Source organism: Maylandia zebra, linkage group LG14, assembly GCF_041146795.1.
Source record: "Maylandia zebra isolate NMK-2024a linkage group LG14, Mzebra_GT3a, whole genome shotgun sequence".
Classification (NCBI taxonomy): domain Eukaryota; kingdom Metazoa; phylum Chordata; class Actinopteri; order Cichliformes; family Cichlidae; genus Maylandia; species Maylandia zebra.
The window spans coordinates 9268366-9296064 of NC_135180.1; the positions used below are offsets into that span (position 1 = coordinate 9268366).

Sequence of the window (27699 nt, forward strand, 5' to 3'; positions counted from 1 at the left end):
AATGCAAATTCTTCTATTCATGAACAGAGGCCAACTGGCACCAGGATGTAAAGATGTTATTGTACAAACTGCATTTAGATACATTTCGGAAACTGGCCTCCTAAAGTAAGGAATTTAATGAAATAAACATAAAAAATATATAAATAAATTCCATCCATCCATCCATTCGCTTCCGCTTATCCTTTTCAGGGTCGCGGGGGGCGCTGGAGCCTATCCCAGCTGTCATAGGGCGAGAGGCAGGGTACACCCTGGACAGGTCGCCAGTCTGTCGCAGGGCCAATATAAATAAATTAAATTTTAATTTTACAAGTTGTCTTTTCTGCTATTACTTCTTGGCTCAAGTACTCATCATATAAACATCATCATTCGAAATTCATGTTAGCTTAAGTTTTCATATAGTCAAACCACAGATTTCCAAACACACACATACTACTGTTCAATCTTCCATGGTCTAGCAGGACAAGCACAGAGATGGGTCTGCTGCCAGAGGCCACAAGAAGATCATTTGTAACCTTTACTAAAAGTGTTTCTGTACGTTGATGAGCTCTGAAACCTGACTGAAACTATATACATATTTACATTCTGACACCAATTTTTCTCACAATGTTGCAGGAAATCAAACAAAATGGCAGACCACCACCAAATATGAACTCTGCAAATATTAGTCTCTTACTAAAACCAGGCAAAGACAAGCTATCGTCCAATATCCCTTATTAGTGTAGACCTTAAAATAATCTGCAAAGTTCTCTCAAAGAGATTACAGAAAATAACCCCCCTTTTAATTCATCCTGACCAAACTGGTTTCACAAAAGGTAGGCACTCATCAACAAATACACGTAGACTACTTAATTTAATAGACTACTCGTGCAGTAAAAATATTGAAACCATAATATTGTCTCTTGATGCAGAAAAGGTGTTTGACAGAGTTAACTGGAAATTTTTATTTGCAACTTTACATAAATTTGGTTTTGGAAACTCTTTTGTAAGCTTGTTAAAAGATGCCCCTGAGACAATCCAGCACATAACAGCAGGGTGCAAGATGCTAGCAGGGAAGGCATACATGGAACGCCATAACCATAGTGTACAGAGGACCCGGTAGAGGACCCGAGCTTGAAGGATTGACCGCCCACAGGGGCGAGAGGGAATTTATTTTTATATATATATATATATATATATATATATATATATGAATTATAATAGTTCACAATGTTTTAAGTGTGTAAATAAAATTTCTAACAACAACTTAAAATTGCACAACTTTCTCCCAAGGTTTTCTTGGAGTACTGATAATGATTAAAGCAGAGATATTAGACTACACGAGTTGTGAGTTGCTACCAAAGATAAAGGATTGACGCTCATGTAATTGTTATTGCTGTCTATGCACACATAGCGCAGATTGTAACTGATTTTAGACCAGTAAAAGTTGAGCCAGTGGCAGCTTGTCTGGCACACTGCTCTACTATTAGTTTACTGTGAAAGTCTCCAGTAACTGTTAATGGAGTCTGCCCACAAAATGGAGATAGCTACAGTTTCTTATGACCATGAGATAAGCTGCGCTTTCAGCGACTGCAGCTACCAATGTCAAATAATGTAAAAGATGGATGCAAATAGCTTCATGACAGCACTGATGAAAGGACAGAACGCTTTACTTTGGTACATTGTAATTTATGTTTATTTCTTATTTCTAGATTTGATGAGGCAAACACTGCATTTGAAAATGCAAAGAAGAGAAGATTCCACCATTCTAGAAAGACTGATGTGATTTATCTCTATGGGTCTAAAGAGAGGTGGCCAACTTTAAAAGTTAAGACAAACACTGCAGTCAAAGATGTCTAGTTCAAGCGCTGGTACAAGCAGCTTTACTGGCTATACAAAACATGAAAATGAATTAACAAAGAAAAACATCCACTGGTCTTACCAAGAATTCAGTTAAGAAACAAAGGGATGTTGCAGCACAGTTTGGGGAAAACATCAAAGGTCACAAAATGAAGTTTGAAAATAACAGACAGTGGCTGCAGTCACACTTTTCACTGTTTTTAAACACTCAGTTTCACTTCAGCTCTTTGATTGTTATAACTTTGCTCTCCTTGCAGCCAAAATAACATGAGCATAACAAAACCTAATTACAAAAGTAAACAAGATTACTTGCATTACTATACTGGTGTCATTTATTGTATGAACCAATTCTCAGTCAAGATGCAAAAAGTAATTATTATATCCAATGCTGCAGGTACAGTCATGTAACACAGACATGAAACAAAGAAAATCCCAGAAAGTTCAGTGAAAGTATTACATGGTTATTTCAGGATGATTAATGTGGATTGGCCCGTGCCCGGGGCTGCACAGCATCAATGCGTTTGCGCGGTTAGCTCGTTAATGCGTCAGTGCACAGGGCGATCCACGTTAACTTGCTGAAGGAGATTTGCTGCCTTAATGTGGTTATGGCGTTAATGTCATTTTAACGAGATTAACACTGACAGCACTAATTAAAATTTAAGAAATGTTCTATTTAATTTGGAAGGTCAACAATTTGGAGTAAATGATTCTGGCATGTAGTGTGAAAGAAGCCGCTACATTCGCTTTTCAAATGGGATACAATGCAAGATTGAAATAAATGTCATGAAAAGATTAATTTAATGAACTGAAGTTTCACTGCGGAGAACTAAAATGACTTTTTTTAGTCTGCAGTTGTGTTCAGTTCATTTTTACTGGATCATGGGGTGATCATTCCAGGGAGGCAGCTGGGACAATTTTTCCTCAGTGGCTGTTTTGATGGGCCAGCCCCAGGCCTTGAAGAAGCCGGTCAGGTTCATCCCCACAGTCTGCGAGAAAGTCTCAGCATACAGGTTCATCTTTGTGTCATTGTCATCAGGAAAGTCTCTCATGTGGTGGTACGCAGCAAAAACCTTCTTAAAGGCATCCCAGCCAAACTTTTCCTGGAGCTACAGAGAAGGTAATTATAACAACAAGCCAAACTATTTGCTGTCTTCTTTGTTAGGAGCAATAATCTCTTGACCAAAGCATCAGAACCTGTTACCATTTAATGTTAGCTTCACTATAAGTCTGCAAGTCTATATGGACTTTCAGTCTTATTCATACAGAGGTGGGTCGAGTATACTTTAAAAGCAAAGTTTTTTCAAAAACTTGCTCAAGTAAATGTAACTAGTTACTACCCACCTCTGTATTCATATCAAGTGTTTTCTTTACTATGGATCAAGCAAAATTTCTCTATAATTTCTCACCTGCAGATATGTTTCCAGGGCAACCCACACACTCCAGTCACTGAGTTTCCTTCCTCCCTTGATGTACTCCTCTACTCGACTCTTTCGTTTAGCTAAAGTCAAATCACCATGAGCCTGCACGAAAGAACATGGAATGAGATAGTTGCTAAATCATGTGATCACAGCAAACTCAGTCATGAGTTTTCTGATGATGATTGATGTAAAACAAAGAAGAGTTTTAAATCTATTTATGTTATGTAGTTATGAAATCATGTGATCACAGCGAAAAAGGTATGTGATGTGCTGTGATAGGATACAAAAAGAGTTTTCTTGATGTTGACTAATATAAAACAAATGAGACTGTCAAAAACACTTGATTTGCTCTACCTGTGCTCTGTTGATGCCCAGCACCTCTTCATTCACATACACTGACCACAGGTTGCATGTACACTCTGTGGTGTGTGGTCGGAACTCCCAGCAGCTTCTCTGTTGGTTGTGTCCAAGTTCATGGATGGGGCCCCACAGTTGTTTACCTTTTTTAACATCAACTACTTCAGCAGCTGAGGCATGGTGTGCCATGATGGGATAACCTGAATGCATCCAGCCTTAACAGAAGAAAAATACATGACATTTTGTTTTCCTGCCTCTTTCACCTACCAGAATTGACACATGTCAGTTCCCAAATCCCACCCTTTGCCAGATCATCTTGATCTTGTTGTATGTGAGTAATCCAGTAGTCTCTACTTTAGTTGATATTCCTCATCCTTTCTTTGTATATATATTTTGTTTTCTAGAAATCTTTGCATCCTCTCATCAACAGAGTCAAAAACAAATATAAAAATGTATCACACTGAGCATGAACATGATATTTTAGTTAAATTGTTTGTCATCCACAGTGAGTTGGGACTAGTTTCATGTCCTTGGGAGTCAAAGTGCACTTACCAGCAGAAATCTGCACATCTGTCACAAAGCGCTCCTTGTGGGGAAATTTGTGTGATTTGGCAGCCAGATCCGCAATGGCCCTCATGATTTCATCCCAGAGAGCAGCCACCTCCTCGGGGTGCTCCAGACACCGAACAACATGTGATGGTACGGTGAGGACGATGTTTTCAAACTCCAACTCTGTCCAGGGCCCAGGAGCCGTGCGCAGCGTTAACCATTCAGCTGCAGTTGTTGCACCTGAAAAGAACAAAGAGAGGAGCAGATCTATTAAAATGCTTTGAATTACTGCATTTTAAAAAATATAAACATTTTCTATAGTATCTGTATTTTGTATTTCTGTAATTTTTCAGCGTCACATATGCATTTGATTACACCCTTCAAACAGCCTTTAAAGTTTTAAAACAGGCTTTTGTGTAAAGCTGAAGGCTTTGAATAATAAGAATTAAGCAAACCTTGTACACTGTTTTAGACGAGAGGGTTAAGCTGTTAACTAGATTTTTGTTTACTTTTCTTTACTTAACTTTCAACATGTTGAACTGAAATTGTTTCACCTGCATCGTCCATTGAAAACACTTGGGATCAGAATGAAGGTGATGCAAGTGAATAAGATTAAGACTTATCAGATATCTTCCATTAACTCCATGGACATAAAGTACACAGCACTGTTATAAACCACAGACTTACCAGACTTGTAATATGGAACAGTTACAGCTTTCTGCACTATGATCTCCAACCCCTTCACTTGTGTGTTGGGTGGGGCCACCAGGTAGATGAGCCCCCCCCACAGGTTGGACACATGCATCATCTCTGATGTAACAGGAAATCGCTCATGAACACGTGGTGGTCTCTTCAGCTCATCCTTGTCATGTAGGTCATCAGTTTGACAGCCTATCTGAATCTGTAGATAAAATGGAAAATCTATTGGATTTAGCGTCAAATTACAACACCCGTCGCCTTTGCAAACAGCCCCATTCCTGAATACAGAGTGCATTCAGGAATGATTTACAAAGCAGTTGTCATGATTACATTTTCTTTCTTGTGGTGTGCTATTAGTTTCCTGTGTCAATATCGTCCAATCAAGTAAGAGATTTCAGGGATGGTTTGAGCTGTTAAATGACAGAAAAAAATCAAGTGGGGCTGGTCCTTTAGATTGAATGAACCTTTGCTGCAAACAGGCAGAACCTAAGGGGCTGTTGCGGCACGCCACGCAGCACAACACAGCATAACTCAACACTCCCAAAAGCTTCAAAACAGAGCTTCACCTGTGGGTGATGTCATGGTCGTTACATCAATCTTTGAAATGGCTGCAACTACAAATGGACCTTGTTACAGTTACAAAGGGTAAAAAGGAGTCATGCAAACCTCACTTGAGGTTTTCATGAACATGTAGTGTCATCAGAAGGAGAAAGACCTTTAAATTATACAATTTTGTAGGTTTCACCTTCCACTCCTTGTTGATAATCTCAGTTGGCATCACCATGTAGGTACTCATACAAGGAGAGAGGTAGAGACCAGTGCTGATCCACTCTTCCCCATCTAAAACACACACACACACACACACACACACACACACACACACACACACACACACAAATTTGAAAAAAAAGGTGTCACTGGGCGTCTATCTCTGAGAGAGAGAAATTTGTGGGGGAGAATCCGTTTCTGTGTCATGTGGGATCGGAAGTTAGGGATTTGACTAGTGAACACTACGAGTTCCTACAGACTTAGTAGATAGAAACTGTGGATTTTCTCTTGCTTGAAGATTTTGTAAGCAGTTATCAAATCACTTGGACTGTAAATAAACTCACTGAATCTGACCCACTAAGTTTTGTGTTTGAGTGTGGCTTGCACACTGGTTGTGACATATTCACAGTTGACACATTTGTCCACAAACATGAAATCTGACCTGCTGTGGTAACATCGATCTTGAGCCTGTGGTTATAGACGTCTGGCATCAGTGGCCTATCCTTGATGAGGTAGGGCAGGAGGGCCTCAGGATTTAGGCAAAACTCATATACAGGTGATCCCAAACTGAGGAGTAGATGGTCTTTTGGCGTCTTTGCAGGGCAGCTGTCACTCACCTTGAAAGAAGAACATATTAGTGTAACATCTTAGTGGTTAACAGCTGCCATATAATCATCAGTGCACTAGTCTGTGCTGTTCAAATGTTTTTTCTCTACTCACCTGTGGCAGGCCTGACCTCTTTAACATATCAGTGAGTGCAGCCAACACTTGAGTGTAATAGAAGCAGCCACGTGCCTTTGTGCGCAAATAAGCATCACAGTCATTGCCCAGCTTTTTAAGACATCCCTCCTCATGCTTGCTAAGTTCTACACCTGTAGTCACATGGGCAGCAAAGCGGTGTAGAAGGTGGCGGAAGTGGTAAGTATCTTTAATCGGCCAGCTGGGTACAGGGGCTTTGTATGTTCCTGCACGGATTGTTTCTCCTAACAGGCTCAATCCCATTTGGTTCAGGATCTTGTTCCCTGAAAAAAAGTAAAGCCAGTTTGACTTTGAGTCATGTGGTTGGAAATGTCTTGACTTTGTTTTTGACCACTAATGAGAAGACTCCTTTTTGATCCTTGACTTATCACAACATATCACACCTTATAATGTATAAGTCTGTTACAGCACTGCATGTATACAACACATTTTACACATGGACAATTAGGTGGAAAATAAGAACACTACCAGTATTTCTACTCTGTATATTTTGAAACCCTTGTGGTGCATTTTCATACCTGAGAAATCTGTAAGTGGATTTTGCCCAGCATGTGTCTGCGCCCAGTACCAGGCATGTCCTCCAATCAGCAGGCCTCCTCCCTCTGCCACAAAGTTTTGAATTTCCTCCAAATGCTCAGTGATATACGCTGTACACACAAACACGCTGAGGTCTTTCCTGAAGTTTGTCTTCTCGCACTTCAGCCCAGACTCACTCAGAACTTTGAGTGCAGGATCCACCATGACACCAACAACCCCTCTGCGCCCTTCATCCAACCAGTGAATGGCGTTTCTCCAAAATGGAGCCATACTCTAAAATCAAAGGAAAGCAGCAGCAAAGGAAGTCATGGATTTGGTGATATATCAAAGACAAGTCCAATCAGCACACATTTCACTTCAATCATCCTGAGGTCTAATACCTAACCCTCTAAAGATTTTGACTTTGAAATTTTATGACTAACATTTAATGTTGACTCTACCTCAACTTCAAGACATCTTTCATGTGTAACCACAAGGACTCGTCCTCGCCCATAGTAGGCTCCTGCCAGGAATGGTCGTCCATCTTCTGTAGTGCCGATGGGAAAGGCTAGTGGGCTGTGGACTAGAACCTCAGAACACAGATACTCAGAGGGGAGGTTGAATTCTGAAACCCCCTGGAGTAAGAACCCCAAGTCATCCTTGAAATCCCTGCCTGTCCTGTATTTGAAAAGTGGAATAGAAAAGTGACATGTGCAGAATTAAAGTGATTTAAGAATAATTGTACACATTTCTTCATATAAAAAAAAATTAGTGGTTTGTAAATTAACCTATTTGTGAAAACTATATAAACTCTGTAAAAATAAACTGTCACAATCTGAGGGGACAGACCGTGCGGGGGTGTGTGTGGTGGACCCAGGTGCGAACACAAGAGAGTAGACCGAAGTAAACTTAAACTGAAAGCGAGCCTTTATTGTGGCTGATGACAGGTCTCAACACAAAGCAGAAACACCGTGACTAAACTGAACCTAAACTAAACTGGGAAACAGATACTGATAAACTAAGGAGACTCAGAAAACCATGACGATGATCAAAGGAGCTTGCAAAGAAAAGCGTCTGGACTTCTTTAAGTTACTTGAAGACGTTTCACCTCTCATCCGAGAAGCTTCTTCAGTTCTAAGGTCAAATGACGATGATGTACAGACTGGCCGGGAGGACATGGAGGGTGGGAACACAGACGACGTGACACAGACTGTATGAAACACAGAGGCTGTGTCCCAATTCAGGGTCTGCACGCTTGAAGTATGCGCACTACGCGTACTACGTACGGTGCGTACTATAAGTACGAGAAGTGCGGAAGTGAGAGGCTTGTGAAATGGGACGGTATACGCTTCGTCGCGCTGTTCAGGTTGCCTAGCAACCATGTTACTAACCGCGAGACACGTGACATACAGCATTGTTTGACAGAAATGAAGGAGAAAAATGTTTTGTTGGTCATTCATTTTTGTCATGACATCACTTTGATTAGTTGAGTATCTGAGGCTGAGACCACGGGACTGTAAAACATGATTGTTGGGCTTCACTTCTGTGCTGAACAGTCATTTAAGATTAGTTAGTAAATAACAATTAGTTAATGTTGTTCATGAGACTAAAGTCATCTCACTGTGGTAATGTAAATATAATATGGCCAATATTATAGTATTGTCAGATTATTATGATATATCTATCTACATCTATCTATCTATCTATCTATCTATCTATCTATCTATCTATCTATATATATATATATATATAAAAAAACACCCAGCACGCCCCTGCGGGCGGTTTATCCTTCAAGCTCGGGTCCTCTACCAGAGGCCTGGGAGCTTGAGGGTCCTGCGCAGTATCTTAGCTGTTCCCAGGACTGCGCTCTTCTGGACAGAGATCTCCGATGTTGTTCCCGGGATCTGCTGGAGCCACTCGCCTATCTTGGGAGTCACCGCACCTAGTGCTCCGATTACCACGGGGACCACCGTTACCTTCACCCTCCACATCCTCTCGAGCTCTTCTCTGAGCCCTTGGTATTTCTCCAGCTTCTCGTGTTCCTTCTTCCTGATATTGCTGTCATTCGGAACCGATACATCGATCACTACGGCCGTCTTCTTCTGTTTGTCTACCACCACTATGTCCGGTTGGTTAGCCACCACCATTTTGTCCGTCTGTATCTGGAAGTCCCACAGGATCTTAGCTCGGTCATTCTCCACCACCCTTGGGGGCATCTCCCATTTTGACCTCGGGACTTCCAGGTTATACTCGGCACAGATGTTCCTGTACACTATGCCGGCCACTTGGTTATGGCGTTCCATGTATGCCTTGCCTGCTAGCATCTTGCACCCTGCTGTTATGTGCTGGATTGTCTCTGGGGCATCTTTACACAGCCTGCACCTGGGGTCTTGCCTGGTGTGATAGACCCCAGCCTCTATGGATCTTGTGCTCAGAGCTTGTTCTTGTGCTGCCATGATTAGTGCCTCTGTGCTGTCTTTCAGTCCAGCTTTGTCCAGCCACTGGTAGGATTTCTGGATATCAGCCACCTCCTCTATCTGCCGGTGGTACATACCGTGCAGGGCTCTGTCCTTCCATGATGGTTCCTCGTCTCCCTCCTCTTTCTTGGGTTTCTGCTGCCTGAGGTATTCACTGAGCACTCGGTCAGTTGGGGCCATCTATATATATATATATATATATATATATATATATATATATATATATATATATATATATATATATATATATAGGAATGCTACTACGCAAGTAACCCCGGCGGAAGGGGCTACGTGAATAGGATGAGGGACCTATGGATTCTTTGATACCCAACATCCACAATGACGGCGAAACAACTAGTAGCTCAGTGTTCCAACATTCGAAAGAAGGGACTGCTCTCACAGCTAGAGATTGACGAGGTACAACACAAATCCTACGGCAAGGAGGAGTCAGGACGCCAGGTCAGGGGGGAGATATCATCACCCCCACCCGAGATTGGGTACATAGCCCCAAGTGCGATAGGAGAAGGATTGTTGAGTGCGATAGGAACTGACCTGAAAAATAGGATCATGGCCAAGCTTGAAACCTGGATCCCCCGTAGCCGGTTACCAAGATTACGTGAAGTACCCTCAGAAGGTCTGCTAGATGATGTTAATGCAGCACTACGGACAATACCTACAACCACGATTACCGACACTAACAAGCTGATCTACAATACGGCAGCAGTGATCAGTGAGATGCTTGGCTACAAGTTGAACAGCCACAAGGGGCAGTACCCTCCATGGAGAAGGAGGCTAGAGGGCAAGATCAAAGTAGCACGGAGGGAGGTTAGCCAACTAACTGAGTTGCAGAAAGGTGCGACAAAGAAGGTGCATGAGAAATACAGCAAGCTGTCCATACCTGAGGCCTTGGAAACTGCCAAGCAAAGACTCACAGCCTTGGCCAGCCGCTTGAGGAGGTACACCAGAGAGATAGAAGGCAGGAGAATAAACCAGCTGTTCTCCACAGAACCAGCAAAGGTGTACTCTCAGTGGCAAGGGAACAATAATAATAAGAGAACAGCACCACCAAGGCTGGAGACGGAGCAATACTGGAAGAGCATATGGGAGAAGGACGCAACCCATAACGGCAATGCTCAGTGGCTAGTGGATCTGAGGGCAGACCACAGCGACCTCCCTGAACAGGGTCCAGTAACCATCACAATGGCAGATATCCAAGAAAGGGTCTCCAGTATGAAGAGTTGGACAGCACCAGGGCCCGACATGGTTCACGCCTACTGGCTGAAGAAGCTGACTGCACTCCACGAGCGTCTGGCAGCACAAATGAACCAGCTGCTAGTTAACGAGAGACACCCGGAATGGCTAACCGAAGGTCGGACGGTCCTGATCCCCAAGGACCCCAAGAAGGGACCGGTCCCCTCCAACTACCGACCAATAACCTGCCTCAGTACTACATGGAAGCTCCTGTCAGGCATCATATCGGCTAAGATGAACAGGCACATGGGTCAATACATGAGCGGGACACAGAAAGGAATTGGCAAGAATACCAGAGGCGCAAAACACCAGCTACTGGTAGACAGAACAGTCAGCCGAGACTGCAAGACCAACCTGTGCACTGCCTGGATTGATTACAAGAAGGCCTATGACTCAATGCCCCACAGCTGGATACTGGAATGCCTAGAATTGTACAAGATCAATGGGACCCTAAGAGCCTTCATCAGGAACTCAATGGGGATGTGGCGTACAACACTAGAGGCCAACTCCAAGCCCATATCACAAGTCACCATCAAGTGCGGGATCTACCAAGGAGATGCTCTGTCCCCACTGCTGTTCTGCATAGGCCTGAACCCCCTCAGTGAGATCATTAACAAGACTGACTACGGATACCGACTACAGAACGGAGCAGTTGTCAGCCACCTCCTGTACATGGATGACATCAAGCTGTATGCCAAGAGTGAACGAGACATTGATTCACTGATCCACACTACCAGGCTATACAGCAATGACATTGGAATGTCGTTCGGACTGGAGAAGTGTAGTCGGATGGTAACAAAGAGAGGGAAGGTAGTCAGAACTGAGGGGATCAAACTACCAGAAGGCAACATTGCAGACATAGAGGACAGTTACAAGTACCTGGGGATCCCGCAGGCGAATGGGAACCATGAAGAGGCCGCTAGAAAAGCTGCAACCACCAAGTACCTGCAGAGGGTCAGGCAAGTCCTGAGGAGTCAGCTGAATGGTAAGAAGAAGATCCGGGCCATCAACACGTACGCCCTGCCCGTGATCAGGTACCCTGCTGGGGTAATAGGCTGGCCAAAGGAGGAGATAGAAGCCACTGACATAAAGACAAGAAAGCTCCTTACCATGCATGGAGGGTTTCACCCCAAGTCCAGCACCCTGAGGCTGTACGCTAAGCGGAAGGAAGGGGGCCGGGGACTGGTGAGTGTCAGCACCACAGTCCAGGATGAGACAACGAACATCCAAGAATACATTGGGAAGATGGCCCCAACTGACCGAGTGCTCAGTGAATACCTCAGGCAGCAGAAACCCAAGAAAGAGGAGGGAGACAAGGAACCATCATGGAAGGACAGACCCCTGCATGGTATGTACCACAGGCAGATAGAGGATGTGGCTGATATCCAGAAATCCTACCAGTGGCTGGACAAAGCTGGACTGAAAGACAGCACAGAGGCACTAATCATGGCAGCACAAGAACAAGCTCTGAGCACAAGATCCATAGAGGCTGGGGTCTATCACACCAGGCAAGACCCCAGGTGCAGGCTGTGTAAAGATGCCCCAGAGACAATCCAGCACATAACAGCAGGGTGCAAGATGCTAGCAGGCAAGGCATACATGGAACGCCATAACCAAGTGGCCGGCATAGTGTACAGGAACATCTGTGCCGAGTATAACCTGGAAGTCCCGAGGTCAAAATGGGAGATGCCCCCAAGGGTGGTGGAGAATGACCGAGCTAAGATCCTGTGGGACTTCCAGATACAGACGGACAAAATGGTGGTGGCTAACCAACCGGACATAGTGGTGGTAGACAAACAGAAGAAGACGGCCGTAGTGATCGATGTATCGGTTCCGAATGACAGCAATATCAGGAAGAAGGAACACGAGAAGCTGGAGAAATACCAAGGGCTCAGAGAAGAGCTCGAGAGGATGTGGAGGGTGAAGGTAACGGTGGTCCCCGTGGTAATCGGAGCACTAGGTGCGGTGACTCCCAAGCTAGGCGAGTGGCTCCAGCAGATCCCGGGAACAACATCGGAAATCTCTGTCCAGAAGAGCGCAGTCCTGGGAACAGCTAAGATACTGCGCAGTACCCTCAAGCTCCCAGGCCTCTGGTAGAGGACCCGAGCTTGAAGGATAAACCGCCCGCAGGGGCGTGCTGGGTGTTTTTATATATATATCTATATACATCTATATATAGATATATATATAGATATATATATAGAGATATATAGATATATATATAGATATACACACACACACACACACACATATATATATATATACACACATATACATATATCACTGACTTTCAGCTTGTTGTGTTTGTGGATATATGACTGACTTTAATTATTAAACATTCGCACATAAATAAGTGATGTCATATTCAGTACTTTTGACAGTTCACTCTTCGGCCGCTCCATCTTATTAGGGAAATTCCATATACATAAATGTAAATTTCAAAACTCAACCCCATCATTTAATTTGTTTTTGATTGAAATTGAATATTACTTAAACTCTCTTACTCTAACTTCCAATAAAAAAGGTTTATTATTGATTGAAATTAATTCAGAAATGTTTAACGAATGAGCTGTCACAACTTTCAAGTACAAAGTTGTTATGAAGTCTGTCACATTCCCCCCCTTTTTGTCTTTTTTCTTTTTTTTCCCTTTATTTATTTATCCTTCTTATTTCATTGTACTGTATATTGTTACTCTTATTTGCCTGGTATGTCTACTGTACAAACTGAACTGGAATGACTGACTGTTCGCTTTATAATTTCAATGAAGTTTGGAAAAAAAAAACAAACCTCTCCGACCGCTCCATTCTGCCGTATTTTGCGGCAAAATTCTCCACACCCACCGCCGCGCTATGAATTGTGGGATATATGGGACCACGAAGCGTGCACCGGACCATGCTTGATATTTGGGGAAATCGACGGAGCATTTGGAGTATGCATTTGAAGTACACTTGGGTTGGGACAGCCGTCGTTGCGTGGCGGTGACGTAACTGCATTTAAAATGCGTACTTCAAGCGTACAGACCCTGAATTGGGACACAGCCAGAGACTAAATACACATGAGGGATGATCAGGGGAAGTGGCCACACGTGGGAGCACAGCATGACACACATGAACCAAACGACAGGACAGGAGAAGTGAAACTGAATACACTGACATTGAATACAGACTTTCAAAGGAAAAAACAGGAAACATGGAGATTAGACATGACATGAATTAAACATAACCACGCAGACATGACGCATGAACCAGGGAGACTTAGTACAGGGGGAGATGACATAAACAACTAAGGAACAAAGGACTAAACAGCAATCTCAAAATAAACTGGATGAGCTAAACTAGGGCACAAATGAATACAAAAGATACATAAAACTCAAACACTGGGTCGCTCGACCCAGGAACATGACATAAACTGACTTTTCTGAAAAGATAGAGTTACACACACACACACACACACACACACACACACACAAACTAAGTCCTTTGATGGACTTTTGTGGATGATCCTCCCCTCATCCAAGATCCAGGAATGCTGGGAGGGGAAGATCCCAATATAAATTAAATTAGCTAATAAAGAAATGGTATCAGTCCCAAATTTAACCTTAGGAAGAATCTTTCAATGAGAGAAAAACTGTTTTCAAAAGCTCAAAAGGTCACACAAAAAGTTATTATATGGAAAGTGGAACTTTTGTAAACGTTCAGTAAAACAGAGCTATATAGAATACTCACGCTAATGACTTCCAGGAGGACGGGATCTGAGGGTAGACGGGCAGGTTCTCCGCCTCACCATAACGCTCAGTGAAGTAGATTCCTGCCACTCCTGCCACTTTATTCCCATCAAACTGATGCAGTGTGTTCTCTTTGGGGTGAGTTGCAGCCCAATGCCACGCCTGCCCAGCTATCAGCACCCCTCCTCCAGCTTTCAGAAACGCCACCAGCTCTGTTGGGTCTGAGCCCACGCTGTAGGCATCAGTCACATAAACACCAACTCCCAGTCTGTCACTGAAAGCTCCCACAACTTCTACTTGGAAGCTGGGTTTTTGGAGGTTATCAGCAACTGCACTGACTTTTCTGTGCACCCTTACAGAGAGGTTATCAGATCCATCACCTCTCAGCCAGGTCACAGCATTTTCTACCAGAGCAGGAAAGGTTGTCAAGTAGCCCTCATGACCCAGGACCACAATCCTTCCACTGCCGTACAGAGAGGCAGCCATCAGCACCTGACCTCGACTGTTCATTGCTACAGGAAAGGCATGGTCTCCGATCAGGACCAGGTCACTGGGAACATAGGGTCCCTGTAGGTCCAGCTCCTTCAGGCCTTTCATCAGGGAGGCGTAGGCCTCTTCATGTTGGCTTTTGAATGATTGGTTAGATGACATAGTGTAGAGGATTTACACTCTGTAGACTGATGAATAAGGTTAGGATGCAGAAAGAGGAAGTTGTTAACACATCAGGTTTAATCTCATTACAGCCAAATAGCTGAAAGTTTCCTTCTGTGGTATTACGCTGTGGCCCAACAGTTTAAGAGAAACACACTCTACGTGACAGGACAGGAGAAAGAATAAAAATGAAAGCAGAGAATGGAGCTGGTTATACAAGGTTATGTGCTAAGGAGGAAAAAGCAAGGGGAGGGACCACTGATAAGACACAGCTCCTTTTATCACCACTGGTGCAAAAAGTGACCATAAATGAATGTTTAATCAGAATATGACGTGTTCTCTGCAAATTGGCAAAGATCATTGTTTTAAAATGTATTTCCACTGAAAAAATGAAGAAAGGAAGTGTGTCACAGCTACTTCGGGGTTAGCAGGGAAGGAAAGAAAATCTTCCAAGAAGCAGGGGGGTTGGAAATCGCATCTGTAACCGGAAGGTCGCCGGTTCGATCCCTGGGCTCTCTGTCCTGGTCGTTGTGTCCTTGGGCAAGACACTTTACCCTACTTGCCTACTGGTGTTGGCCAGAGGGGCCGATGGCGCGATATGGCAGCCTCGCTTCTGTCAGTCTGCCCCAGGGCAGCTGTGGCTACAACTGTAGCTGCCTCCACCAGTGTATGAATGTGAGAGTGAATGAATAGTGGTATTGTAAAGCGCTTTGGGTGCCTTGAAAAGCGCTATATAAATCCAATCCATTATTATTTGGTTACAGTGGCAATTGTGAATATAACACACAATGAAAGTTGAGACAGGGTCCTACTGGTTTGGAGCATTTTCACAGAAACAAGTACCCCTTCAGACTCAGGTGATTGTCACTGCTGCCTCACTGTTATTTACCTAACTATTGTTATTTACACAAGATTTATGAATAGCCTTGAAAATGCCTCTCTTTGGAAATAAAATACTTCCCAAACTATTTCCACAGTTACAAAATTAAGAACAGAGTTGTGTGTATTGTTGTGTGTGAGTCTGTGTTAATGTAATAAACATGTTTCTTCCTCCATATTCTGAGGTGCATTCTCCTGAAGGAGTACATAGGTCAACCTTAACACATAAGAGATGTCTGTCTACTCAGTAAGGCAAAAGGAACCTGATTAAGTTTTATAACACTGGAGTCAACGTTTATACAAAAGCAAGTCTTTGACTACTTGAAAATCAAAAGCTAAGATGTATTCTGCAAAAATAAAAGGCTGTTCTTCACTGATCTCATTACAACCAAACACAACTTAAAAACACAACACTTTAGGGTTTTTGTGTTACCTGAAAGATGCCTTTCTGTTGTATTAGGCTGTAGAGATGAAAGACCAGGAGCTCTACGTGACTGAACAGGAGAAAGAATGCAATTCAGAGCAGGGAAAGGTGCTGCTTATATCAGGAGATACGCAAAACAGAGGACAAACATACAAGGGGAGTGACCACTGAAAGGAGGCATTTCTTTTTATGGCCACAGAGTCAAATGTTTATAAAGATTATAAATGTTATGTAAATATGAGAATGGGTAATGAGAACTTTGATGTGTTATATCCTCCTAAGAACCAACCTATCCATTTATGTCCTCTGTAATGGACATTTGTTTTTGGTCTATATCTTTTGACTTATTTAAGCTATCCTGCTAAGTCCCGATGTACTAAGTCCAGGACATCCTGGGCTTTCCATTGATATCTCATGTGTTTAGGTGACCTCTTTTATATTACATCATTAATTACAATCCATCACAGACCGATGTGTTATTTTTCTTTGCTATTTGAGTTTAAACTTCTTTCTGTTAGGCTCATCCACCAAAATCCTGATGGAGGCAGTGAGACACCCAGTGAGGTTGGCCGATGTGTAAATTCTTTCCAACCGACATTCGTCAGTCAGTTCAGCTTTCCATGGAAGACTGTACTTTATGCCGTTTAAAACCCACATGCCTCCAGAATGAAACATAAAACCAAAGCAGGTTAAGACAGAGTCCTACTGGCTTGGAGCTATTTCACAGAAACAAAAAGTACTTCCTTTTTACGCTCAGGTGTTCTCATTGTTCTCACTGCTACCTCACAGCACAGCCTGGTGGGTTGTTATTGACTGAAGATTTATGACTAGCCTTGAAAATGCCCCTTTAAACTAGTTCCCTGTAAGCATCATAGTTACAACAGCAACATGTTGCTGTTGTAACTATGACACACAGCAGTTCTTGTCTGTGTGTGTGTCTGTGTATAAAATGTAAATCTGCTTGGTCCAGCAACTAAAGGTCAAATCTTTCTGTGCAAAATAAAAGTGAATACATGAAAATCATCATTTTAGTCAATTCTGATCAGGTCAAGAGGTCACACGAAAGTGGTTATCAGGTTTTTAAGGCAACTCAGGGTTTCCAAATCTACCTATGATGTAGTTAGAACAGGTGTTGGTGTTGCTGCATATGACAAAACAATGAAATACTGTGTGACTGTGTGATCGAGAGACCTTTGACCTTATCCTGCCAATACTCCTTGTAGCTGAGGATACTCCTTATTCTTTATCAGTAAACAAACAAAAAAAGGATGTTTGTCTTTTCATTAGATCAGACACAACCTGCTTAAGTCTAATTAGACTCACGTCAAAGTTAATACAAAAGCAATTCTTTGACGTATTAAAAGTCTAAAGCTTACATGTATCAAGTTTAGAGTCTTTAGAAAAAATGACCTGTGAACAGCCAAGAGACACCAAACAAATGAGACCCAGTGTTAGTCTGTTTTACACTACACATCATCCCTGTGTTGCGTGACATTAGTGCATGTAGCAAAAGCTTAATGGGCATTTTTCCTCTTGTCTCCTACATAAATGGAATAGACACGAAAGCACATACACAGAAGGACAGAAACACAGAACTACAGTTATTTGGTCAAACTACTTTTTCAGCAAACACATCTAAAGATGCACAGACACTTTACACTCTGCTGTGTATGTCTGTATGTGCTCAGTCCAATGTTTAACAACTAAAGGTCAAATCTTTCTGTGCAAAACGAAAAGAAGTATAAGTAAAGGCAATTGTGCAAAACCTGACATGGAAATCATCAATTCAGCAAATATTTGTCAGGTTAAGAGGTCAAACGAAGGCGGTTATCAGGCCAATGACTCAACCAACGGTTTCCAGTTGTAGCTATGAGTGTTCACATGGGCGTTGGTGTTGATGGATGTGTTTGATGAATCATTAACATCAATGGGTCAGCTCAGAGTATAGTGACATATTTTGAGAAGACAGTCAAACTATGACATCTTGTGTTACTTCATCTTATGGTGATATCTTCATCTTAAGAATGGACAGGTGTCCATTTGTCTGTCTGCAGCAAGAATCTGAGAAAACCTGGGCAGAAACAAGATTTTGAAAACACTGGAATGATTCTTTAAAATGCTGTCACTGGCATTCAAAATATCTTTATTTTTCCTCTAACTTCTTCTTTATTTTTTGCATCACTTTCAACTTTTCAACAGAAAATGCCTGCTGACCTCTCAGCTTTCCCAGCTTAAGTCATTGTTAAGGGTAGAGGGACACACCTGTATATGAACACAACTACAGTTTTTTATGAGATTGACCATAAGCACAGTTTTCATTGACTGTGATAGCCAACTGTGGCAACATTTTGGGAGTAATGTAAAGGCTGGATGCACAGATGAATTGAAAGGTGAGAAGCTTTACGACAGCTCTTTCTGAGATAAGAAGAGAGATAGATTGCTTTACTCTGGTTACATTTAGTTTTTTTTAGTTTTTTGCAAGAACTTCTAGAAGAGGATGGAGGCTGTAGGAGCAAGAGGCTTTTATCCGAGTGGGCAGACAGTATTACGGTGAATGCAAAGTGTGAAGGTGGAGCTGAGGGGTGGTGCCTCAGCAATTTGAGTCCTGCAGATGATTTTGTCACTAATGAATTTATTTAAAAGTTTTATTTACAGATTATTTAAAGCTTATTTACACAGACTCAGTAACTGTTCTCATTTCTTTCACTGTTTCTCTGAGCTGTTCAGCTCAGCACTCGGGTTCTTTTGTAGTATCCACATTAAATTCAGGAGGACACTCTTCAACTCCGTAAGTCACGTCCACGTGAAGGCGGCCGTCTTCATCAGTAGACATAATCATGGTGGGACGGTTCAGTCTCTCCCATAGCTTCTTCTTTATGAGGCGTCCCAGCTCCAAACTGTATGGATGGAGCTGTCCGTTCTCGTCTCTGTGAGGAACAGAAGAAATAGAAAGTTTTAAGCCATTTTTTTTTTTGTCGGGCGGGGGACAAAAGGAGGTTTGATCCACACTGACCTCAGCATATCATCAACCACTTCATGGTACACCTGCTGGTACTCTTCTACTGAGCGGTTGTGGATCTTTAGAGGGCTGTCTGGCCGAGGTGCAACAGTAGAGGGTCGAAGATTGTGGGCTGTATTTGAGACCGGAGGCAGCTCAGAATCAGGGATGGTGGCTGATGGTCTTGTGAACGTGTCGTCTGCATCTGAGGTAGAGGCCTGAGGGGTGGAAGACATATAGCTATCATTTATTTGTTATCAATTTAGCACCACTGCAGAAAGTCTAGGACAGACAGACAACCTTGGTTTTCCTCCTTTTCTGGGGAAGGATGACTGCATTTGGAGAGCGCTGGCGTTTCACTTGCGTGTGCTGTAAGTGGAAACAGGCAGTAAGACACAAGAACATCCGTAAGAACATCCTTTAACAATCCTGCAGAGACAAATCTCCATCAGATACATTGACCACTCTCACAGGAGATCACCCTCAAAAATTTGCCAGATCTTAAGATGTAAGAAGAGATTTAAAACATGAGCTGTGCTATGTTGCTACTCATGATTTGATGGAAAGTAAACAAGTGTTGTAAATGAATCAAACAAGCAGAGTAGCATCGTTTCTAATATATTCACGTATTTTATCATTTAACATATGAGAATCAGATGTGTAACCTGCTCATCCTTGAAACACTGACACGGTCTACAGGCTCCAGGCTTTCTCCTCCTCTCTGATAGCCGTGCAGAGACTCTCTTTGCTGTGAGGCTGTCTTGGACTTCAGCAGCACACTGCAAAATTTCATACACATCGGAAAAAAGCCTTTCTAACACAGCATATGTAATAATGTCAGTTTTAACATATTTCTTGCAACTAAATTGGATTTTCTGGAAGACTGAACACCACAGTGTTCTCCTGCCACCTAAAATTTACATGCAAACAGCAGTTAAGTAAAACTTTAGCTAAATACAAAATATCAGGTTATAGCAGAGGTGGGACCAAGTCATTGTTTTGCAAGTCTCAAGTAAGTCTCAAGTCTTTATCCTCAAGTCTCAAGTCAAGTCTCAAGTAATGTCAGGCAAGTCAGAGTCGAGTCTCAAGTCACTGGTGTAAAAGTCCGAGTCAAGTCACAAGTCTGAAACTTTGAATTTCAAGTCCTTTCGAGTCTTTAAAAAAAAACAAACGAAAAAATAATGCTGCAGTTATGCTAAATGTAAATATTAGACCATGTAATTTTAAAATCTGTGTTTTTCTCAACACATGACAAAATAGTGAACTTAGAAAATATACACAAATTGTGAAATTGCACCTCTTTAAAATGCAGCTCAATTAAACCTAGCTCCAAGAATAATTTTCACCGACAGTTCTGAGATAAGCTGCATGTTATTCTTGGATGCGGTTGTAGGACCAGCTTTAAAATTGCATGACAAAAATATCATACACATTAAAAAAAACTGTATCACCAACGTAGCCTGGACAACATTTGCTAGTTAGATGAAGTCAGCTATCTCATCCTAGCATATTTATATGCATATTTATAATTACACGGTTCTTGGAGTGAGTGCATACACTCATGAAGTTTAGTAACTTCAGGTCACTGCAACAAGCCCAGGTACAGTTTACCGACGGATGGGTGCAGGACCTTGAAATGCACCGTGTAGAACGAAAGACCATCGTACCTATCATAAGTTTACCAGTCTCACAAATTGTCGTCATAAATACACATTCGTTAACCGTTTATTAATAGGACCTTTGAGCTCAACGGTAATTAATTAGTAGTGGAAATAATTTCTGGTAGCATCACAGAAATGTAGCAGTGACAATAATACTGTATGCTGTAATCGCACTGGGCAATTAGTGATACAAAAACCTGTTTTATCCTGTGATTAAAAGTATATGTTTTTGTCAATGTACCATAATAACAGAGGCGAAACGCAATATTGTGTCAGGACAATTCACTATTTATGCACAATAAATAAAGGAGCATAGCGCGACAATTTCTGTTCAGCGCCAGACTTGCTTGTAACCTATATCACCAATTATGTTATGAAAATGACGTATTAACTACTAAAAAACACTGACCTTCGTGTAAATGCTTGGAGCAGACTAACCTGTGAGCTGGAGTGTTCTGGGACGTTATATTTGATCTTTGAATGGCTGAAATCCAGGCCATCCGTCGCCTCTTTGTTACTTCGGAAACATGGCTCGAACAATTTCTCTTCAACGACGTAATCCGATAACAACCGATCTCTTTACCCGTCGGCTTCCCGTGGCTGTCATGCGACCGGCTATTGCAGTTAATAATACAACAGCTTCTTGACATTTTTGTGTTTCTTTTTATCGCTGTATAACTGATTTTAATTGAAAGCCTGTGTGCGCTAGTACCGCTTGCCACGAGTTCCCAGAATCCTTTGCGGTTCTACCCGTGAATGACGTCACATTTTCAATCTCTATATAATATGCATGTTAAATTTTATATTTGGGGTAAAATATCAAGTCTTTTCAAGTAAACCGGTTCAAGTCCAATTCAAGTCCCAAGTCATTGGTGTAAAAGTCCAAGTCAAGTCACAAGTCTTAGAACATTTTTTCAAGTCAAGTCTAAAGTCATAAAATTAATGACTCGAGTCTGACTCGAGTCCAAGTCATGTGACTCGAGTCCACACCTCTGGGTTATAGTATTTCAGATTCACAGGTTGACTTGTTTAAAACAATAAGATCCACCTGATTGGAAAGGTTTAATTACAACAGATGCAGAAAAACATTTATGCATGCATTTGCATTTGTTTTGAATTAGACTAAGTTTAGGCAACTTTGAGTGCTACCGATTGTTCTACCGAATGCACGTCGATTCACACTCTCAGGTAAATTGTAAATAAAGTAAATTGAGTAAATTGACCTTGAAAAGACTTCATTGGTTATATATTTACAATAAATACTGTTTTGTTTTTTAAGATATCAGAAAATCTTAAATCTAAACTTTCAGACCTACAAAAATCTCAGAGGTGAAACACACTGAAAACAAATCAAATCTCACATTTTCCTTTCTTTCTTTCTTTCTTTCTTTCTTTCTTTCTTTCTTTCTTTCTTTCTTTCTTTCTTTCTTTCTTTCTTTCTTTCTTTCTTTCTTTCTTTCCACATCTTTCTGAATTTCCTCTGTTTGACCAGGTCTTTTAGGATGGCCTGTCCATGAGCTCTGCAGAGAGAAGCATTTTTAATCAGCACTTTAGTTTCTAAGTAAATGCAGAGAATTTATCAAAAGAAAGTCAAAATAGAAATATCAGCCTATAATTGTTAAAAGTTCACACTGACCTGACTTCAGAGGAAGCATCCTGACACAGTTCACTGACAGCCAACAGGAAGCATTTGGTGAAAATCCGTCTTGCAGACAGGACTTTCTCCGCTTCCATGAATTTATTGATTATAAGGAGCCCCAGTGCGGCACCAGCTCTCACAAGAACGCTCTTATGTCTGAGGAAGGAAACACAGACAAATCCACTCAGTGTGTTTGATTTTCACCTGATCTGATTGTGATGCTGGGGTCACAGATACTCTTCACAGGTGTGAACTTACTTCAAACCCATAGTCACCAGGCTGTTTAGAAAGCAACTCGGGCTGCAACCGTGAACCAGAGCGGTCAGAGCTTCCTTGGCATGCTGCTGAATGAGCATATTGGCATTTGCCCTTACAAACACCTGGAGTAAACTCTCACAGGTCCATTCAGCTTCTTTGTCCATCCTCTCTCTGAGGTGTACACACAAATATATTACAGTGTCCAGTGCCGCACAGGACACACAAGAGGGATTGTTTTTAATCTAAAGAATCAGAGGAAATTTCAGCAGTTTGAAATCAAACCTGTTACAAAACTGCATGAGACAGGGCACGCTTGCAAACATGGACAGAAGAGGGTGGCAAAAACACAGATGTAGAGAGAAAAACAGCTGGTATACCTCTTGTGTCACCCCCAAGCAAACCTTTAAAAGTTTTAAATGATGAGTAACACTGAAGAATTATATAAATACAAGTCAACAAGTAAAGAACATAATTAGGATCATGCTCTTGATTAAAGAGTCCCAAACATGATAAGATAGGGAGGCGCAGGAAAAGGTGTTTTGTTTCCTTTGCAGAAGATCTCGGCGACCACAGGGGGGTGAGGATCCTGGAGGCCCGAGGCCTGATGGACCACAAGAGAGGGACGCAGAAAAAACCTAATCTTACGCATGGAGTGTTCTCGAGGGGGAGCTGGTGTTTATTACTGGACCACTTAGATGACATGAGGTGGTTGTCTGATTTGCTGAGCCAAAAGGACAGCTAGAGATTGTCAGAGCGAGGACACAATGTATTGCGACCTCTGGTGTTCCAGAGGTCGAGAGAGGGAGTGTTGAGATTGGAGAGATATTTTGCTGCTATTGTTAATAATCATCATCATTACCATTGCATTAATAATATAATCTACAGCATTGATAGTGCATTCAGATGTTTAAACATCTTGGTACCCAATTGGCCTTTGTTATAGGTGCAGTTATAACCACTTTAAAATGTTGAGTTGAATCTATAATCTTAAATGCTTTTGAATGCTTGTTATAATCTTAAGTGTGTATGTGATGATTATGTTGATTCTGAGTACACTCTGTCCAAAGTCAGAGTGACAGGAAACTGCAGGGTTGCAGAGCGTCTGTTATACTTTTATATTCTTTTATTAAGCTTTTAGTAGAGGTTCTTGATTATAACATTTATTCAACATAGTAAAATAGTTTCAGTTAGGTTGTTACACATAAGGATGAGCCTCTGTTCTGGTAAAAGGTCAGAAGTGCAACGGGTGAATTGAGAGAGCATGTAAGGTCGACACACACACACACACACACACACACACACACACACACACACACACACACACACACACACACACACACAAACTAAGTCCTTTGATGGACTTTTGTGGATGATCCTCCCCTCATCCAAGATCCAGGAATGCTGGGAGGGGAAGATCCCAATATAAATTAAATTAGCTAATAAAGAAATGGTATCAGTCCCAAATTTAACCTTAGGAAGAATCTTTCAATGAGAGAAAAACTGTTTTCAAAAGCTCAAAAGGTCACACAAAATTTAAAGTTATTATATGGAAAGTGGAACTTTTGTAAACGTGCAGTAAAACAGAGCTATATAGAATACTCACGCTAATGACTTCCAGGAGGACGGGATCTGAGGGTAGACGGGCAGGTTCTCCGCCTCACCATAACGCTCAGTGAAGTAGATTCCTGCCACTCCTGCCACTTTATTCCCATCAAACTGATGCAGTGTGTTCTCTTTGGGGTGAGTTGCAGCCCAATGCCACGCCTGCCCAGCTATCAGCACCCCTCCTCCAGCTTTCAGAAACGCCACCAGCTCTGTTGGGTCTGAGCCCACACTGTAGGTATCGGTCACATAAACACCAACTCCCAGTCTGTCACTGAAAGCTCCCACAACTTCTACTTGGAAGCTGGGTTTTTGGAGGTTATCAGCAACTGCACTGACTTTTCTGTGCACCCTTACAGAGAGGTTATCAGATCCATCACCTCTCAGCCAGGTCACAGCATTTTCTACCAGAGCAGGAAAGGTTGTCAAGTAGCCCTCATGACCCAGGACCACAATCCTTCCACTGCCGTACAGAGAGGCAGCCATCAGCACCTGACCTCGACTGTTCATTGCTACAGGAAAGGCATGGTCTCCGATCAGGACCAGGTCACTGGGAACATAGGGTCCCTGTAGGTCCAGCTCCTTCAGGCCTTTCATCAGGGAGGCGTAGGCCTCTTCATGTTGGTTTTTGAATGATTGGTTAGATGACATAGTGTAGAGGATTTACACTCTGTAGACTGATGAATAAGGTTAGGATGCAGAAAGAGGAAGTTGTTAACACATCAGGTTTAATCTCATTACAGCCAAATAGCTGAAAGTTTCCTTCTGTGGTATTACGCTGTGGCCCAACAGTTTAAGAGAAACACACTCTACGTGACAGGACAGGAGAAAGAATAAAAATGAAAGCAGAGAATGGAGCTGGTTATACAAGGTTATGTGCTAAGGAGGAAAAAGCAAGGGGAGGGACCACTGATAAGACACAGCTCCTTTTATCACCACTGGTGCAAAAAGTGACCATAAATGAATGTTTAATCAGAATATGACGTGTTCTCTGCAAATTGGCAAAGATCATTGTTTTAAAATGTATTTCCACTGAAAAAATGAAGAAAGGAAGTGTGTCACAGCTACTTCGGGGTTAGCAGGGAAGGAAAGAAAATCTTCCAAGAAGCAGGTGAATTTGGCAGTATGGTCCTAGTAACTGACCAGGAGTTCAGTTTCTGGACCAAGCTGCAAATGTGCAATGAAAACAGTAAAAGTACCTCATTTTGCATACCCAAATACATTAGATGTCTAAATGTCCTTAATTATATTTCAACTTGTGTCTGCCTTCTTTCTGTAAGGCCAGCATCCAGTTTTAGATGAGGGAGTAAAGAGTGTGGCCAGAAACTTTATTACACTCATCCACCAAAATCTTGATAAAGGCAGTGAGACAGACAGTATGGTTGGCCGATATGTAAATGTTTTCAACCGACATGCGTCATTCCAATAAATGAGGCGATATCGCGCAGTCGACTTTTTGATGGGCGGAGCAATGTAATCATGCACGGACTGATTTGCGCATTTAAAATTTAGAAGCTTTGTTTGGAGGAAATATTTTTCTTTCTTTTCTTGTTTTGTTTTTTTTTTAGCATTAATATCGCTACTTTTTGGATTATTCATTAATTAATTTGAGAAGCACCAAATCACACAAAAGACTTAACATTACATCGAAGATTTTTTTTTAATGTTCGCTGGAAGAGACATTTTGGTTTTTAACTTTAATTTTGTTTAATTTTGTGGGCGACTCAGGGGGTTGGAAATCGCATCTGTAACCGGAAGGTCGCCGGTTCGATCCCTGGGCTCTCTGTCCTGGTCGTTGTGTCCTTGGGCAAGACACTTTACCCTGGCGCGATATGGCAGCCTCGCTTCTGTCAGTCTGCCCCAGGGCAGCTGTGGCTACAACTGTAGCTGCCGCCACCAGTGTATGAATGTGAGAGTGAATGAATAGTGGTATTGTAAAGCGCTTTGGGTGCCTTGAAAAGCGCTATATAAATCCAATCCATTATTATTTGGTTACAGTGGCAATTGTGAATATAACACACAATGAAAGTTGAGACAGGGTCCTACTGGTTTGGAGCATTTTCACAGAAACAAGTACCCCTTCAGACTCAGGTGATTGTCACTGCTGCCTCACTGTTATTTACCTAACTATTGTTATTTACACAAGATTTATGAATAGCCTTGAAAATGCCTCTCTTTGGAAATAAAATACTTCCCAAACTATTTCCACAGTTACAAAATTAAGAACAGAGTTGTGTGTATTGTTGTGTGTGAGTCTGTGTGAATGTAATAAACATGTTTCTTCCTCCATATTCTGAGGTGCATTCTCCTGAAGGAGTACATAGGTCAACCTTAACACATAAGAGATGTCTGTCTACTCAGTAAGGCAAAAGGAACCTGATTAAGTTTTATAACACTGGAGTCAACGTTTATACAAAAGCAAGTCTTTGACTACTTGAAAATCAAAAGCTAAGATGTATTCTGCAAAAATAAAAGGCTGTTCTTCACTGATCTCATTACAACCAAACACAACTTAAAAACACAACACTTTAGGGTTTTTGTGTTACCTGAAAGATGCCTTTCTGTTGTATTAGGCTGTAGAGATGAAAGACCAGGAGCTCTACGTGACTGAACAGGAGAAAGAATGCAATTCAGAGCAGGGAAAGGTGCTGCTTATATCAGGAGATACGCAAAACAGAGGACAAACATACAAGGGGAGTGACCACTGAAAGGAGGCATTTCTTTTTATGGCCACAGAGTCAAATGTTTATAAAGATTATAAATGTTATGTAAATATGAGAATGGGTAATGAGAACTTTGATGTGTTATATCCTCCTAAGAACCAACCTATCCATTTATGTCCTCTGTAATGGACATTTGTTTTTGGTCTATATCTTTTGACTTATTTAAGCTATCCTGCTAAGTCCCGATGTACTAAGTCCAGGACATCCTGGGCTTTCCATTGATATCTCATGTGTTTAGGTGACCTCTTTTATATTACATCATTAATTACAATCCATCACAGACCGATGTGTTATTTTTCTTTGCTATTTGAGTTTAAACTTCTTTCTGTTAGGCTCATCCACCAAAATCCTGATGGAGGCAGTGAGACACCCAGTGAGGTTGGCCGATGTGTAAATTCTTTCCAACCGACATTCGTCAGTCAGTTCAGCTTTCCATGGAAGACTGTACTTTATGCCGTTTAAAACCCACATGCCTCCAGAATGAAACATAAAACCAAAGCAGGTTAAGA

At 41.9% G+C, this 27699-nt stretch overlaps 2 protein-coding genes and 1 pseudogene across 3 annotated transcripts; all 3 read right to left on the reverse strand.

Annotated features, from left to right (window-relative positions):
- Positions 1-1665: 1665 nt before the first annotated feature.
- Positions 1666-16386, reverse strand: LOC101481000 (TRPM8 channel-associated factor homolog). Its single transcript, XM_024804891.2, has 12 exons — positions 16319-16386; positions 14357-15032; positions 7364-7580; positions 6905-7196; positions 6348-6649; positions 6070-6244; positions 5605-5699; positions 4848-5061; positions 4164-4400; positions 3609-3826; positions 3243-3356; positions 1666-2942 (listed from the first exon to the last, which is right to left on the reverse strand). The coding sequence occupies exons 2-12, from the start codon at positions 15004-15006 to the stop codon at positions 2706-2708; spliced, it is 2751 nt and encodes a 916-aa protein (XP_024660659.2). The 5' UTR covers positions 15007-15032; positions 16319-16386; the 3' UTR covers positions 1666-2705.
- Positions 16387-18968: 2582 nt separating this feature from the next.
- LOC143412529 (uncharacterized) lies at positions 18969-22963 on the reverse strand. Its single transcript, XM_076873575.1, has 6 exons — positions 22866-22963; positions 22630-22763; positions 19973-20217; positions 19608-19676; positions 19323-19525; positions 18969-19236 (listed from the first exon to the last, which is right to left on the reverse strand). Exons 1-6 carry the CDS (start codon positions 22961-22963, stop codon positions 19038-19040), a joined length of 948 nt encoding a protein of 315 aa, XP_076729690.1. The 3' UTR covers positions 18969-19037.
- A 1456-nt stretch (positions 22964-24419) lies between these two features.
- Positions 24420-27074, reverse strand: LOC143422030 (TRPM8 channel-associated factor homolog pseudogene; annotated as a pseudogene). Its single transcript, XR_013101627.1, has 2 exons — positions 27014-27074; positions 24420-25144 (listed from the first exon to the last, which is right to left on the reverse strand). The product of XR_013101627.1 is annotated as a TRPM8 channel-associated factor homolog pseudogene (transcript).
- Between the last annotated feature and the right edge of the window lie 625 nt (positions 27075-27699).